This window comes from Lepidochelys olivacea, assembly GCF_965140295.1.
Source record: "Lepidochelys olivacea isolate rLepOli2 genome assembly, chromosome: 6".
NCBI classification, from domain to species: domain Eukaryota; kingdom Metazoa; phylum Chordata; order Testudines; family Cheloniidae; genus Lepidochelys; species Lepidochelys olivacea.
In genome coordinates, this window is record NC_140416.1 from 22,096,900 (window position 1) to 22,114,321 (window position 17,422).

A 17,422-nucleotide genomic window follows, 5' to 3' on the forward strand; every position below is an offset into this window, starting at 1 on the left:
TGGGATGATTTAACTGGGAATTGGTCCTGCTTTGAGCAGGGGGTTGGACTAGATGACCTTCTGGGGTCCCTTCCAACCCTGATATTCTATGATTCTATGAAATGCCTGTAAGGCTGGACCTAAAGCAGGTGTTTTTCTTCAAGCCCCAGCTCCTGGAACCAGGAGAATCTCAACGTCCATTTAAATTAAAAGTAGGCGTCTCAGGCCCTGGCGGTTGCACAGCAAAGCGGCAAGGACCCCCCCCCCCCGGCTCAGTGTAGTCCATAGGCTCAGAAACCAGGGAGCCAAGGCGATTTTTAAGGCAACCTCGCGAGGTTTGGGGGTAGGGCTGACGGCTGATGTTTTTTGAAGGCTGGGGGCTGCCACCCAGGAACAGGCGTTGAAAAGCCCTGCTGTGGCTGGGGGCCAGGCACCCCTGTGGGATCCCACCTCGCCTACGTCCCTGGGGCTGGCTTGGGCCACGCGCCCCCTTCCCCAGCCCAGCCCAGCCCAGCCCATCCCAGCCCGACGGGCGCCCCTGGCGCGGAACGCTCGCGTGCCGCGAGGCCTCCCGGGCTGCAGGGGGCGATAGCGCCGCCTCCGCCTGCAGTGAGCCGGCCGGGGAGACTCTCCTGCGCCCGGCCCCGCTCGCCGCAGCGGCCCGGACGGACACTGGGCGCGGCCGCTGGGGGCAGCAGGGGGGAGGGGAACGCTGCGCGCGCGCGCGGCGGGGCCATGGCCAGCGGAAAGGTTCTGTGAGTAGCCGGCCCCGCCCCCCTCCGCCCGTTCACCCACGCGCGAAGGGTCCCGAGCCTGCAGCGTCAGGGCATCACCCCCCCCCTCCCACCGCGCGCGCTCGCCGCGAGCCCGGCCCCTGGCGCCTCCTGGCTCCCCTCCCGGCTAGGCCTTGTCGGCGGGGTAGGGAGGCCGCCTCCGCTCTGGGGGTAACCGTGCCGCCCCCGAGCCGCCTCCCCGCCCAGATATCGCACAGCTCCCCCCCCCCCCCAGGCCGAGCCCCCGCGCCTCCAGGGCAGCGCCGGAGCCCCGCAGGGCGGGCCCTACCCGTGTCTGGCTACCGCCGCGGGAGGGGGGCGGGTTAGTCCAAGCCCTGGACCCCCCCTCCCCCAGCAACAGCGGCTCAGTTCCCTCCTCTCAGGGGCACTTCGGTCTTGTTCCCTGGATTTCTCCCTGGAGCTCTCCGTATTTTTGTGTCCTTCCCTCCCCTCGTTCCCCCTCCCCCTCTTCTTCCCTCAGGCTGGTGCTGCCCCACTAACGCTGCCTCCTTCTGCGATTCCCGCCTGCCGTCCCTTCCCTTTTGCTGTCTCCTTCCTAAGCGGCCTACGAGCTTCTGGCTCGCAGGTTTGGTCCCTTCCCCTGTTGCAAGGACCTCTCCCAAACGATGCTGTGTACTGCTTTGGATGGTAGAGAAGAGTTGAATCCTGACACTCGTTTAAAGCCGTGTGTCTGGGCTTTAGAAATATCCTCATATGGTGCTGGTTAAGGGTTGCCGCCAAGCGCATGATTTATTCTTTATACATGCTGCTGCCTGTTTGTTTTTTTTAAACTAAAGTGCAAAAACATGTCTGTCTGGCAAAGGAATAAGCCAGTTTAAAATAAAATAGTGCTGTGGCTGAGGTTTATGTTCTTTGCTGTGTGTACAGTATGTGATTTCACTCGGGGAGTAAAACCATTAAAACCAAGATTTTTATAATACCACGAGTGTTTTATGAGTAACTTTGATGTTTTTCCCCCCCTTTAGCTACCCCCTGTACCAGCTGGGAAACCCCCAGCTGCGGATTTTCCGACCTAACTTCTTCATGACGCTGGTGAGGCCTGGTGTGCCACAGCCAGAAGACACTGTACAGTTCCGTGTCTCTATGCAGTAAGTGCAAGCAGAGAAACAGTAGATGAAAGGGTCATCTGCTTCTCAGTTTGAAAGCCTTCAGGGATAGCAATCTAAATAATGAGAAGAACAATATCTCTGGAAATGCAGTTAACTAGGCTTGAGGTCAGATTTTGTTGTTGTTAGTTACAGTAGACTTAGGTTGTAATTAGAATTTGTTAAATCTCCCATGTTGTGAAACTTCATGCCCACTGTTTGAGCAGATAAGTCCATTGCCTGGATGCCATGTGCAGTGAATGTTGCACGCATTGTTGCAAGCATGCTCCTTGAACTAGAAATAATATCTACAATATTGATAACATCTTTCATTGTGAAGCATCCAAAAGCCATTTGCCAACCAAAATGCATACTGTTATTGGAATTGTTTCACCAAATGCAGGCATCTCTGGAGTGAAACATAGCAACACTACATTGCAGTTTCAGACAGAATGTGTAGAATACCATATCTAACTGAAACTCAAGGGGAATTTTAGGTAGGACCTTTAAGCGAACACTCCTGCACCTATTTAAAGGACATAAGATCTTTAGTTATCACAAGTGTTCAGGAGCTGAGTTTTACATCTCACCCAAAATATGCCACGTCCAACAACAGTGTCTCTTTACAACATGCTTGGTAATAGTTCTGTACTGATTTGGAGGCAAGAAGTGACACCTGTTTAGTTATTGACAGTTTTCTCCACCATGTAGGTAATCTCGGAGTTCTCTCCTGCAAAGATTTAACTCACTTTGACCTTGCTTAGCATATGTGATCTGACAGGATCACAGCCTAAGGTGGCATGGCTGCAGATCCTGAAGCTTTTAACATATAGTGGTTGTGTAGTCCTGCATATGAATCCACTTGGCAAGTGATAGTTCTGTCTGCCAAGCCAAGGTTTTATACCCTAATTTTTTTTATATTTTCAAATTAAGAGTCCAACTTGATGTCTTTCCACAACTACTTCCCCTCACTCTAGAGAAAAACACACACTTCAAAAGATTCACTGTATGCACCACTACTTTTGGACCTCTGTTAGGCTGCTGCAGAACCTGTCTTGGATGACTGTACAGATAAAGAGGATCCTAAAGAATCTGTTCCTTTGATTTCAAGACATAATCCCTTTAATTGACACAAGGTCACAGGATCTTGTTCAGTGGGTTGCTAGCCAGCCAGTAGCTTTTTGGTGCCAATAGCTGTTGACCAGCAAGGAGAACAGAACTGTATTTGTTACATAACCCTGTCTTCACAATACTGATTGTCTGCCCATTGATACTTTGATATACCGAAACACTCTGTAGGAAAGGAATGTTGATTAGTGGTCAGAACAAGAGTTGGGAGTCTGGTTGAATGCACTATAAGGTGGGTAGAAAGTTGGCTAGATTGTCGGGCTCAACGGGTAGTGATCAATGGCTCCATGTCTAGTTGGCAGCCGGTGTCAAGTGGAGTGCCCCAGGGGTCGGTCCTGGGGCCGGTTTTGTTCAATATCTTCATAAATGATCTGGAGGATGGTACTAAACTGGGAGGAGTGGTAGATACGCTGGAGGGCAGGGATAGGATACAGAGGGACCTAGACAAATTGGAGGATTGGGCCAAAAGAAATCTGATGAGGTTCAATAAGGATAAGTGCAGGGTCCTGCACTTAGGACGGAAGAACCCAATGTACAACTACAGACTAGGGACCGAATGTCTAGGCAGCAGTTCTGCGGAAAAGGACCTAGGGGTGACAGTGGACGAGAAGCTGGATATGAGTCAACAGTGTGCCCTTGTTGCCAAGAAGGCCAATGGCATTTTGGGATGTATAAGTAGGGGCATAGTGAGGAGATCGAGGGACGTGATTGTCCCCCTCTATTCGACATTGGTGAGGCCTCATCTGGAGTACTGTGTCCAGTTTTGGGCCCCACACTTCAAGAAGGATGTGGATAAATTGGAAAGAGTCCAGCGAAGGGCAACAAAAATGATTAGGGGTCTGGAACACATGACTTACGAGGAGAGGCTGAGGGAACTGGGATTGTTTAGTCTGCAGAAGAGAAGAATGAGGGGGGATTTGATAGCTGCTTTCAACTACCTGAGAGGTGGTTCCAGAGAGGATGGTTCTAGACTATCCTCAGTGGTAGAAGAGGACTGGACAAGGAGTAATGGTCTGAAGTTGCAGTGGGGGAGGTTTAGGTTGGATATTAGGAAAAACTTCTTCACTAGGAGGGTGGTGAAACACTGGAATGCGTTGCCTAGGGAGGTGGTGGAATCTCCTTCCTTAGAAGTTTTTAAGGTCAGGCTTGACAAAGCCCTGGCTGGGATGATTTAATTGGGGATTGGTCCTGCTTTTGAGCAGGGGGTTGGACTAGATGACCTCCTGGGGTCCCTTCCAACCCTGATATTCTATGATTCTATGGTGTTTAGGATTCTAGTCCCACCTTTTCCACTGATTTATTGTGACCCTGGACAAGTCACTAAAGCTCTTTTTGCCTCAGTTTTGACAACTATAATTTGGATTTAATCCTTGCCTTCCATACTGGGGTGTTGTGCGGCTTAACACTTTTAAAACACTTGAAGTTTATTTGAGGAAAGCTGCTATAGAAGAGCACCTGTTAGGTATATAATGATTTTTGACAGTGCGTCCCACTTAAAAATAAACATTTTTGGAGCAACAAGATTTCACTGGAAATCTATACAAATGGACAATAATAGTGACAGGCTTTGAGAGCAATAACTGTAAAATACTGCCTAAGGAATAGAGAAGCTGATTGTTGTATATAGTCGGCTTTGGGCACTGTGTCACAGTTGAGGTAACTTATATCAGGGACAACACTAGGCTCTGAGGCCGTAGCTTCTTAAGCATAAGCTTTCCCTAGCGCCTCTTTCATGTGTTAAGAAGACTCTCCATTTGTCCAAGGGAAGGGGCTTGGGAGAATGCATTGGTTGTAATGAGACCCTTCCTAGAGGCAGGGTGTTGCTCTGATATCCCACAGGGTGCAACCAGAACCACTGTGTCCCCTTCACTCTCCAGCCCAGAGTGCTTCTTACACTGCTTTGCTACTGAAAAACAGCCTCTCCAAGCTCTGCTCACACAGCCATTAACATGTAAAGGCACGCCCAACAAAGTTACAAGAACGCTCTATTAGCCACTCATGAACTATATAGAGGGTGACACCTGCAAATTCCCCAGCCTTGCACCCCAGAAAGGTGCATCTTGCACTGTCCAGCACACTACTGCACAGAGCAAGCTCATCAATAATTTGTCATTTTATCAAAGAAAATGATTATGCCTGTGCTTTTGTGAACCTGAGTGGAGATTCCCCAACCACTTTCAACGAAAGCACACTGGTTTAGATAAGACAATAAAACAAGTTTATTAATTATAGAAAGATAGATTTTAAGTCATTGTAAGCAGTTACATGGGGTACTGTGTGTCACATTGCTCATCCATTTGTTTTCAGTAACCCTTTTGTTCACCAGTCTGTCTGGACACAGCAAAGTCTACAAGTTTGTAGAGGATCCTACAGAGATTAGAGACTTCTACAAAGATAACAAAAGAGTTGTCCACTGGGGTAGAGAGAGTGAGCCCATCCACCCTCTTTGAATACAACTGGCGTTTGAGTTTTTTACTGTTAAGACTACATTGGATTAGATAGTTATTATTGCTGTGGCCTATGGTTGCTTATAGCACCATTGTGAACTATGTTGTTTGTATATTTGTGGCAGTCAAATTATCTTGGCCGAATGAACTTGTTGATATATTTGCTCTAAAGCATTGATAAGCCTATACATATTTTTTTTCTGTTTTGAATTTAGTTTAAACATTTATACTTTTCTTCTCTCCTCTCCAAAATATTTCGTCTTTGCACAGGATGACGAGAGTGGATGTTAAGAATTACCTTGAAAAAATATATAACGTGCCAGTGTCTGTTGTGAGGACCAGAATACAGTATGGTGAGTACAGAAGCTAAACTTCTTTTTGGGATGTTTAAAAAGTTTTTGTTTTTAATAAAGCTCCTCTTCAGCCTACACCTGTGTTTTTTAATCCCCAAGTGTTGATTCTCCAGTAAGGTATTTTGAGAGGGTGGTGTGGTGAAATTTCTCTCCCCCCTGCCACCGCATAGATCCCATCACTGTGGTGTAGAGATCTTCCTCTCCAATGTTGAAGATCGGCTGTGTCTTTATGGTCATCCAGTCCTGGGCTTTCCTAAACTCCTTTATTTGTGAACTTCAACTGGTCCCAGAGGAGACTGTCCTATTCTAGGGAAAGTAGAATTTGGTCTTCATATTTGTTCAATTCAGGACCTTTTCTTTTGTTCCTGAGCCAGAGGACCCCCTTTCCTTGGGATAAGGTAAAATAAGTATCTCTGTTTGCTCAGTCCTTACCTTCTACTATTATATTTCACATCACATAACCTTCACACAATTTGGCAAGATCAGCAACCTCTGTTTGGTAGGGACCCAAGATTGAAATAGCAGGAGGGATTCTGTTGGCTGTAGGTTCTGTTAGACTTCTGAGGATAGCCCAGGACTGGAATAGCAGGAACTTGCAGGTGAAAAGTGAGATGCGATTACAGCTATATGATGGGGAAAGCTTGCACAGCACCTGCATACAACCTTCATGCGTCTGGTTTGTACTGTTGGATCCTCATTTTGCTGAGCATAAAATCTATCCCCTCTGAAGTTAGACACCTGCCAACCCCAACCTTCATTCTTATATAAAATTAGTTAAAACAAACAAAGTATTAAGAAATAGTTAAGGCCGAAAGTAGTTGAGTTTACCTAACAACCAGACACTATAATTGTCATGGTTGTGTCCTGGTCCCTAGACCCAAAAATCCATAATAGTCTGCTCTGATTAATGCCTGGATCTGACCTGGTGCCAAACAGCCCTTGGATTAGGGTACATAAAGGTGTCATAAAGCCTTTGCATCTGATGCCCCCTCCCTGGAGCTTTTATAATCATAGCTGGAATGCATTGGAAGAGTGATGCAGAGTAAGGGGCAGGATTTTTAAATGTCATCAGCTTCATTTTCAAGCAGTAAGTAAGTGAAATGTAACTTGTTCTGACTGACAGGTCAAATTGTGTTGGGTTGCTGGATGTTTTTCTTAGTCTGCATCTCGCATCTAGAGAAAAGGAACTGGTTGGATGTGTGTGTGAAGGCCAGCAGTGGGGAGGACATTTTAAAAAAAAAGTTTATATGAGAAACCTGAGGAGGAAGAGACAGGAGGGAAGTTAAAAATTCCTAGAGAAAACATGAAGAAATGTTTCTAAAATTCCTGAAAATAGATATGTATTTGTATGTGTAGGGGAGAAAAGTAAAGAGTAAATTAAAGGGAGAGCAAATGTTGTATTTTCAAATTTTTATTTTATAAATAACTTTATACTGACTTTATGCACATTTACTTCCAAACAACTTCTAAAAATATTCATGCCCAATTTGACAACCTCTCCACCCCAACTCCCCATAAATCCTAGCCTGGCTGGTGGAGATGGTGGTTGTGTGTGTATGTTGGGAGGAAGTGGAAGATAGACGAGCAGGCAGTGGGAAAGTGTCATTAGTTGGGGAGCTATAATGAAGCACAGCCACTATATTTTAGAAAATTAAAAATTGCTAAACTTTTTGGATTTTGTAATTTCTTTAAAAGCAGAAACAGTAAATTGCACTTGTGCACTAGCGCTACAGAGTGCCTACTTTAGATGGGGAGCTCCATGGAGCAGGGACACTGATCTTGTAGCCACTTAATAAATGAGTATTTTCTTCCTTGGGAGTACTGGTTCCCCATAGCTGTTGAAAGAGGAAAGATGAGCTAGTGGCTAGGATACTAGCGGAGATCTGGGTTCAATTTCCTGCTCCACCACAGGCTTCCTGTGTGACCTTCAGCAAGTGCGCCTCGGTTCCCAGTCTAAAATCGGGATAATAGTACCTACCAAAGGATAAATATGTTTTAATCATTGTGATGTGCCCAGATTCTATGGTAATAGTATAAATATGTAAGATAGAATTCTTCCTCACAAATGAATCAAAACTCAAATCAGACCTTTCTGTTGGGGGAGCCTGTGACTCTGGGAAAGTAAAAGTGAGTTTCTCTTCACTTGAACAGGTGCAAACAACAAAAGGAACCACAAGAACCAGAAAGTGAAGAAGCCAGATTACAAGGTTGCGTACGTGCAGCTGGTGAGTAAACATGTATGTGTGTTTGAAGTGAGGGTAGGGTCTGTTAATCAGCATAATTAGAAATAATGCTCAGTGAATTGTCCATTGTACTGTATATTTATGCAACTTCAGCCTTTCTTGTACTAATGGTGTCATTCCCTGCTACTTCTGCCACCCTTGAGACCTCATGATGAGGTTGTCTGAATGAAAAGAGTTTAGTTCAGAAACACCCAAACAAACCATTAGTTTTTAAATCCCTTTTTGTTTGAGGCCTGAATCTAAGGTCCAGGCCGGTAGCATTGAGTATCAATGTGTCAGTGAGTTTCATGCTGATCCTGTACTCTGCATGTTGAAAGGTTCACCATTTATGTGGCTGATTGCTGAAATGTCTACTAAGTTAAAGAATAAAGGTGGGGGTATTTTAATAAAACTCTTTGGATGTTGGAATGGTTGGAAGAGTTTAAGGCACTGCCCTTGGAGGGCTTTCAGTCATGTCTAACAAGTATGCTTTGTGGCTAAACTGGGTTATAAAATCTTGGTGTCCCAGTGGAGATGGAGCCCAGTATTTTGTATAACTGTGGTAGTTTTTTTGTTTTGTTTTTTTAACAACCCAAGCATATTATAGTTCAAATCCCTTCCTGGAATAACCTCTCTGATCTAAAACTTACACTCACAAAAACTACCTTAAAAGAACATTATTAAAATTGCCAAATCAAGCATTAGAAACTTAGGAAATGCCAGAATTACTATTGCCCATACAACTGTAATCCTACTCCCTTGTGCATCCATCCTGTGCATTGAATGAAGCAAGTGTTTTGTGGGAAAAATAGTATATGATCATGTAATTAAAGACTGGATCGTAATCTATGTGCACAGAAAACTGAATTAAGGTTGCATAGTCAACCATAAATCTGGCATTTCCTAATGTTCTGGTGCTTGACTTTGCAACCTTAAATGTTCTTTTAATGGTTTTTATATGTAATTTATTCATTTTTTTTAAAAAAGACCAAGATAAAAATAAATTCCGTTATGTACAACTGTGTAACAGCCCTCCTGGGGAGTGTATAGAGTTGACCCCCCGCTAGCTTACATGGAGGCAAAAACTCCAGGTCCTTGTCTCCACTAGGATTTTACAACGTGCAATAGCTATTGATGTAAAAACACACCTATTATTTTCAGTGAAGACATAGTTTGAGATACAGAGGAGATTTACTCTGAGAGAGGGTAGGCAGTGTTACTATATTGTCTATGCTTCTCAGGGCTTCCAGTGTGAGGAAGCGTCTCTAAGCCACAGTCAAGACTTAAAAGGAGCCTTGCGGGTGGAGGGGATTTAGGGGTGCATGGTTTCCTTGCATTTCCTGGCCAGGCTCCACTTTCTGGCCAATGCAGTCCCCTAAGAGAGACTTGGCAGCCACATTCTCTGCTTTTAGGAAGGATCAGCCAGATTGTAAACAGGCATAGATCTTCCGAAGATGTCTACACTGTAATTAGAAACAAAATTCTCCAGTGTTGTGGAATAGATTGCAGACTCAGAGCAGTATTGTGTGTGCTTACCTCAGGCCAAGCATCTGTACCTGGAGCAATCACAGACATCACATCTGTGAGGGGCAAGCGTTTAACAATGCCATACTTTATTATTCCATGATATGAGACAGCTTTGATGATTTATTTGCTCTTCACTGTGCTAGGCGCTGTACAAATGGAGCCCAGATGCATAGTTAGAGCTCCTGGACGCTCCTACGGTAGTACAAGTAAAGTACTAACACGAGGCACTACAAAGTGATGCAGTGAATCTTGAGCCAGGATATCATGTGTGTGTTCTGTTTCCCCTCACCTCTAGGTTTCCAGGCTCTTCCTGCCCTCTCCTATTTCTTTTGTGTGTGCTCTGCCTCCAGGCCCCCAGTACTCTTTACTTTCATGTCTTCCGCATGTATTTCTCCTCTTTGTGTCTTTCTTTTTTCTTTTTTAAATACTAATTCTGGTCTGTCTCTCGCTCTGCTCCCAGTTCTGTGTAAGTGTTGATTTTACAGCAGTGGACTAGAGTTCATGCCCCCACTGTCAATTCTGAAACTTGGTTTGTCTGCATTAGGCCCCATGGAGCCCATGGTTAAAATAGAACTCTACTCATAGTGTCGAAAAACCTCTGCTAAGCACTTCAAAATCCCTTTTTGATTAGAATCATGCTGCATCTGTAATAACTCCAACTAAGGTCAAACTAGTCAGTGTTTTTTGCTTCCCCATCATTTTTACCAGCTGTGTTTTCTGTAGTCCGGTTTCAAGTTAAAATGGTGTAAGAGTTAAGAAAATTGAAGAGGTCAGGAGTGTTTTGTGTTGGCCTTCTTATCAACCACTAGGTGGAAGCATTACTCTTCCTAGTGTGACTTCCTTCGCTAGCAAGTCTCTGGTTACCTGGATGAAATCAGATTCATTTTAAAGAGACTAGTCATGCTGGTCTACTTCGGAGAACAACAGCTTCCATAGCACCTGCACATACTAATGTACTGAAAGTGTTTTGAAGATGAACGGTACGTTATTAAGAATCATATACAGTATACCTGTTCAGTCTCTTTTAAATTCTATTTCTTGGGGATTTGGAATGGTTTTCTTTTTCCTCAGGCTCTAACTTGCCAAATAAATTGTCAGTCCAGTTGTTACTATTCTTCCATTAAAAATGACCTTAAATCGTCAAAGCTGTGGTCAAAAATGTCTCGAGTCACTCTAGAGCCTTGTTTCTTCTCTTCCCACCTTCCGGGGGGAAGGCTTTATGTTACAGATTCATAGTCCTTAGTATGGAATGCTGCTGCCTTTTAAGCTGTTTTATTTTTCATAAAAGCCAAGTTATTTATCTTTGCAAAGAAGCTGCTGCAAATGTGGTTTAGCTTTTTTCTCTGCTTTAATGAAAAACGAACTGGTAAATGCTAGCTCTGATGAAGGTATGGATGCCATAAAAAGTCAGTCAGAGACTTTATGGCCATGTCAACATTGGGGAAACTTTAAAAAAAAATATTCTTACCAGTGTTATCACTAGTTCTGCTAAGCAAGTGGAGCAGAAGTGTAGACAAGGCTCTGAAATCCAGATCTGTTTTTACCTCCATTTTAATTATACCTGCTTAGAGAAAGTCTAATGGAAATGGTAGTAAAAAGAAGAGCAGTCTTGTCTACATTGGGCTAGTACCTGTTCAGCTGTACAAGGGATGGCACCAGTGGGAATTTTTTTGTAAATATTCCTACATATATCTTGGCCTCAGTGCCTTACAAGTACGTGTTTAGCAGTTCACATGTCACTTTAAAAATGCTCCCATCCAAAGATGACAGCAGTTTGTAGGGTTTCTCACTGTATTTGAGGAATATTGGAGAAAGTAAGATTCCCCATATGCTGCTATGTTACAGAAAGGATTTTAAAGTTAAGTCTCCTATTCTGCTTGGCCCTACTCTTTATTTTAATACCAGATATTATTATAAGACACAAGGACAGTCATTCAAATATATTAGGTTATAAAACTGAGCTGCCTTTGCTGCTGGCCCACGTCCCACACTGTAGGAGTCCAGCATATTTTAGATGATGACATTATAAACATCACTCTATCCTAATTCTGAAGGACAGTAGTAAGCGTCTTAATTATCCAAATAATCAAAAGAGCTTTCAGCTGTTGGCAAACTCAACATTTGTTGCATTATTCCTATAGAACAGTTTCTGTGCTGCCCTTCCATTTCTAAATTTGTGAAATAAATGGAAGGTCAGAGCAAGTATAACTAGCTTGTGCTGGACAAGCCTATTAGCTGGATATTTCCGGCATGAGGCTCAGTGGTGAAAAGGTTAACAATGTTAACACTTAACTTTAAAGGCCTAATTATGATCACTTAGCAGCCCATTAAGCTGAATGGAGGCAATTTGTACCTCTTGGTGTGATATTTCTCTCTGAAGACAACCTTTATTTCCACCCTGAAAATGATCTTCCTAACCAGAAGAGCTAGAAATGTAAACTAAAAATAGACTTAGCACTTATTATAGCATTTTAATCTTCAAAGGTTTTAGCAACATTTCATGAATTAATCCTTACAATAGCCATTATGTAAATGAATTTTATACTAGGGTAAACTGAAACAGAAGGATTAGATTTGGGGAATTAATTTCTTCCTTTTTTTATGTAAACAATGGACCATGCACCTCTCTTGCATATAAATTTATAATTTGTAGAAAACAATTACATCTGTGAGAAGACCCATATCCTTGCAATACCTAGATTTTTAGCACCGACATGTTTTACTATCCCAACAACAATAAAATATATTTATAAAGCCCCCTTCATTCAGTGATCTCAAAGCACTTTTTAGACACAAAATCTCACCGCACCCTTGTGAGCTGGGCATTATCTTCAATATACAAAAGGAGCAGTTTGGAGCCCTGTGTGGTTAAGTGGTTTACAGAAGGTCACACAGCAAACCATTGTGAGTACTAGGAACAGAATGCCAGAAACATGCCTTCCAGTTGCATGTTGTAACAGTCAGCATTCCATCACGTGGGAACTTAGAGGTGAAGTTGTGGCCCTATTGAAGTCAATGGTGATTTTGCTTTTGATGGGTCAGGATTTCCCTTATGAATCTTTTTATCATATGGCTGCCAATTGTTTACTCTATTAGTTTAAAAAATGATCAACTTGTATATTTTATTTACAAACAATACACCTAATGCCTTCGGTATACTGAATTTAAATATGTCTGAATGTACGCTTTGCCCTTTACATAAACTGATGCCTCCTGATAAATTTTAAGTTTTGAAAAAGTCCAGAAATAGGCTTTTGAAAATTAGCTACCGAGCATGCACAATAGCTATTTTTCATGCAGCTTTCATCACTCTAGAGTCTCACAGTGTGGTATTACAGCATAGTATTGTTAGGATTTATAAACCTTCACTTGCAGGGTGTAATGTCTTGGCTGTTGGAAATCATGTCTGGCTGCCAGCCAAAATCAGAATTTCTTTACAAAACAAGAGCTGGAAAGAGCCAACTTATCTACCCTGATTTTATTTATTAAAAAGCTCCAGATACAGATAGACTTAATCTGCTCAATATTTTACTTTCACCAGCCTTGAAATGGGAACTCTGAGCACTTTGATAAAAGGATGAAAGGTTTGTCTGGTTCCACTGTAGCCTCTGTGCATAACTCTGTATTCTCTTTTTGTAATGCTTAGTGAATCACAATGGATATCACTAACATGCTGCAGGGACTATTTTCCTTCATTCTCCAATAATGGAAGCATATTGGTATTGGAAACATACCAAAATGGCTGTGCTACATCAGGAGATCACTCCTTTCCACATTATTATCAGTAAAACTCGTGCTTAGGTCCTGCCTACATGTTGGCTTGAATTGTTTTCAGATCAATTCTGCTGAAATGGTTTAATCCCCAGTGTGAATGAGGCTTTAGGGCTGACCTGGTCTGTGTCAGGGGATTTCGTTACAACATGTTTGTCCCTTGTTTTTGTTAAAGCATATTAATATTGTGCAGCGTAGATAGGATCTTAGCCACATGCCTGAAGTCTACTAAAGTCTCGGACAGCCATGGGCTGTAAGAGTGCTCACAGCTGGTCAAGTCTGTGTATTTTCTAAGGGAATGGTGTAGCTACTTTCATGGTACTTACAGCAAAGGAGCTTCAATACTCCATGGTTTCAGCACTGTTTAGGAGTACTAATGAGACCCAATTCTATACTATGAGATGGAGCTGTGCTTTAATTGTTGTAGGACAGCTGCGCTGTACCCAGTCTCCTGTTTGTTTTTGTAGTGTAGATAGCCTCTTAGGAACCCCAGGAAGTGTATGCTACAGAAACAACCCGGGAATCTCATTGCACTAGTTGAACTTGTGGTAGGTTGAAGCATGGATAAGCTCAACTGGGGCAAATTTGCAACTTCCTTGTCTACGTTTGTGGTTTAGATCAGCTCTCACTTGTAAATTGCCATGCAGTGTATAAGGCTAAATAAAAAAAAATAATACAAGGACAGCTGTGTCAAGTGATATGGTTACTGTTCTCCTCAGACCCAGTTACATCACATTTTCAGTTCTAAAATGAAATGTAGATGGGAACACAACAGTGTTCTGGAAGCAGAGTTGAGCCTTGATGCCAGCCTGGTATGATATGTGATTAAGCTCCCATCTAGAGCTGTGTTGTAACTGGATCTCTGATGTGGTTGTGTTTGTAGTGTAGATGGGCCTTTACCCATCTTTTTACAAATGCACTCGAATTTGCAAAACCAATTTCAGTTTATAGACTGGCAATAAATGCATATAAAAACCCTGAGAAATGTGCATTTATTTGTCAAATAGTTTTAAAACAGCCCCAGTGTTATTTTTATAACAGCTCTCTCTCTGCCATATTATTGTGTGTGTGTGTTTAATTATGCAGCGTTTCATACTGAAGTGAATGGACAGGGCTTGCATTGTTGATTTAAAGAGGTTGCGATTGGTACAAACAATACTCAGAAACAGAGATAATGTCAATGGGATAGAACGTTATCACAGAATAATGGTTTCCTGCTGTTAGATAAAAGCTAGAGGCCAAGTGATGTTTATTTTCCATCCAAGCGGGAAACATTGATCCTGTGACGGTGATATACTACAACAGCTTGTCTGTTAGGCGGAATGATTGATATAGGTTTAATCACTTTATCTCATGAACGTTGTTGGTATATTACAGTTTTTTTCCACTGTACTGTTGTTTAACATTCTATTCTTTGTTTCAACTGGTGAGAGACCCCTGCCATCCACTATCCTGTACGACCTCCCATTGTGACTATTGCTGAAACTGAACTGTAGCACTTCTTGCCATGATAGCTAGACATATTAAGTATAACATTTATATTATAAATTAACCAGCCATAAACACAGACCATTACCTAAGTGCTAAACAAAATAAATGGTCTTTACATGGTTCACTGAAGTTGGGACTTTGGCAGAACTGCTCCCTGCCAGTAGCCTTGATCTTATCTTAGGAGCTAATACAAACACCTCTTAGTTGATGCACTGTGGTATAATATAAGAGATGGATCTCAGATAGTCATCTCCTGAGCATTCATGCCTTGAAGATAGTTGCCAACACCTGGATTTGCACATAGAAGAGAATAGGAAACCAGTGCAGAGTATGCGCTGTTGGTGTGTGTAGGGCCCTGTCCGGCTTGGGAGATGGGAAGTAGCATTCTTCACCAGCTGAAGCTTCTGGGGAGGTCTTCAGATGTAGCTGTAAGTATGTACATCACAGCTACTTCAGAGAGAAGTTGGAATGTGTATCTTACCATTTGTTCTCTCTCTTTAGGGTCAGGGACAAACCTTTCAGTTCCCAAACTTATTTCCAGAGAAAGAAGAAACCCCAGAACCTGGCTCTGTTGAAGACATCCAGAAGCAATTTATGGAGAACGAGAGACAGAGGCAGACAGCTGACCCCAGGCGAGGAGGAGTCACCGACTGGTTTGGACTTTGATGGAACAAGGCAGCTGCCTTTCTTTATGCCTTTCTGATGGATTTTAATCAGCAGAACCTGCGTCTTTCTCTCCCTATGACATAGGGTTTATTTCGAGCAGCCTATCTGTGCATAACTGTGACAAAACGGCACAAAAGAGAAATAAAAATAAAAAGACAGCATTTCAGATCTTTCTTATAAAGGCTCTGGACCTCATAAATACAGACTCACTGGCAGTTCTCGTTGGCTGGATGAGTGTGTCACCCATCCCCTCCCACTTAGAGCCCTGCAACTTGACCTAAATCAACGGAACCTAACTACAAGGGTCAGGTTTGAGGCAGGTCAGAAAACAACCCAACCCTCTTGGGGTCAGGTCAGGTCGTCTCTGATGACCTTCTCCCGCCTGTGAGGTTGGTGTGGCAGCTGCTTTATGCCCCACTGCTGGTGGCTGTTGCCATCTCACTGCACTCTGTACGTGCTGCAGAGAGAGTGTGCTGATGAGGGGCAGTGCCTCTCTCTCCGCCATAGTGCAGTGGTGGCTGGCAGGAACGGGGCATGCAGCCACTACTGTGCCAACCCCATGGGCAGGAGGCAGGGGCAGCAGTGATTCAAGTTTGGGGTGAAAGATTCAGGGTTAGGTTGGAAAATGACTAAACCCTCTCAGGCTCGGGTCGGGTGGGCTTGGGTCCAGTTCAGGTATAGGTCGGGCTTAAATTTAAAGGCCTAAGCAGACCTCTACTCCCACTCTCCTTACCCACTGCCTCCTGCAGGTCATTTGAGTACCAGTATCAGAAATGTCACTGTCCAATGTTAATTGTAGTGTGCATTGAATAGATTGTATAAAGAATGAGCTGGGTGGATGTTATACTGATGGGGCAATATAACATGGACTGGCTGCTCTAGCTAACCAGTGGATTGGTTACATGGGCTTCAGAGCACCAGTTTCCATCCTTGTAAAGTAGACTAATGCTTTGATCACAGGATACTATGCTGTAGTTACTTCCAGTGACTTTTTCTGCTTGGGGATGTAGCTGTGATCTAATTTCAGTACACCTTAATGTTTAATACATTCTGGTGTTGTGGGGCTTTTAATGTTGGAGAAGGAGGCTACACAAGATGGATACACATCTATATACACATTTATATAGTCCACAAAGGTTTTCAGGAACTAGTGAATATGATTCTCCCTGAATGCTGATACATGACATAAGTAGTTGATTCTTAGGACAAGTGCACACTGGAAACTTCTGCTGGCATAACAATGTCAGATAGGAGGAGGATTTTTTTTATGAGATAGCTATTCTGGCACAAGCCCTAGGGAAGGTGTGGTTACACTGACATAAAATGCTTTTGCCAACATAGTTTATTTTCGCTCACAGATCCGGTGTAAACTATGCTGGCACAAAGCACTTTCTTGCTGCTATAGCTGCATCTATGATAAGAGGGTCTGCCAGCTGTTATACCAGCAAAGTGCTTCTAGTATAGGGCCGCTGTGTTCAGATTCTTCCATTGTCTTGTGTTCATGCCTTTTCTCTTTGCTATGGTGAGGACGTATCCTTTCCTTCTCTCCTCTTCGCCAGGTAATGTGCTCTGCTTGTATGTCAAAAGGGAGGCTGCTTTTCAGCAGCTAGAGTAACTGTACTACTGAGGCCTTTGGAAAGGAAGCTGTGCCGCCCTCAGCACTCTCTCGTTTCTCTCGGTTGGCCACTAGACATACAAATCTCCTCCTTTCCATCATGTGAGAGATCAAACTTTCAGCTCAAGTTTCTCCTGCTGTTGAGTTCTGCCACTTGAAGCTCTTGGCTGTGCAATGAATGAACTCCCTCCTTCAACACCCTTCTCCCTCTACCCAGGCACTCTCCTTTGACTGTCTCTGTGCAGACTGGACAGCTAGCAAGATGTTTACAAGGAGACAGCTGTTCACCAGAGAAGCCATCCAAATAAGATTTTATGCACTCCGTCCTGTTCATTAGCTGCCTG

The 17,422-nt window shown here is 43.4% G+C and overlaps 1 protein-coding gene across 3 annotated transcripts; it reads left to right on the forward strand.

Annotated features, from left to right (window-relative positions):
- The first annotated feature begins 622 nt into the window (after positions 1 to 622).
- On the forward strand, positions 623 to 15,636 carry MRPL23 (mitochondrial ribosomal protein L23). Of its 3 annotated transcripts, none has more exons than XM_084630881.1 (5): positions 623 to 734; positions 1,739 to 1,861; positions 5,704 to 5,786; positions 7,938 to 8,011; positions 15,299 to 15,636. In XM_084630881.1, the coding sequence occupies exons 1-5, from the start codon at positions 715 to 717 to the stop codon at positions 15,461 to 15,463; spliced, it is 465 nt and encodes a 154-aa protein (XP_084487007.1). In that variant the 5' UTR covers positions 623 to 714; the 3' UTR covers positions 15,464 to 15,636. The 3 variants fall into 3 exon arrangements, with proteins under 3 accessions (XP_084487007.1, XP_084487008.1, XP_084487009.1); XM_084630882.1 differs by having other exon boundaries at positions 627 to 729; XM_084630883.1 differs by lacking the exon at positions 623 to 734 and adding an exon at positions 825 to 923.
- The last annotated feature ends 1,786 nt before the right edge of the window (positions 15,637 to 17,422 follow it).

What these genes read in the sequence shown, in the direction of transcription:
- MRPL23 (XM_084630881.1), top strand. Translation starts at nt 715, where the DNA reads ATGGCCAGCGGAAAGGTTCT. An exon ending in GAGGACCAGAATACAGTATG is followed by an intron (nt 5,787 to 7,937) that starts GTGAGTACAGAA and finishes TCACTTGAACAG; the next exon opens with GTGCAAACAACAAAAGGAAC. An exon ending in AGGTTGCGTACGTGCAGCTG is followed by an intron (nt 8,012 to 15,298) that starts GTGAGTAAACAT and finishes CTCTCTCTTTAG; the next exon opens with GGTCAGGGACAAACCTTTCA.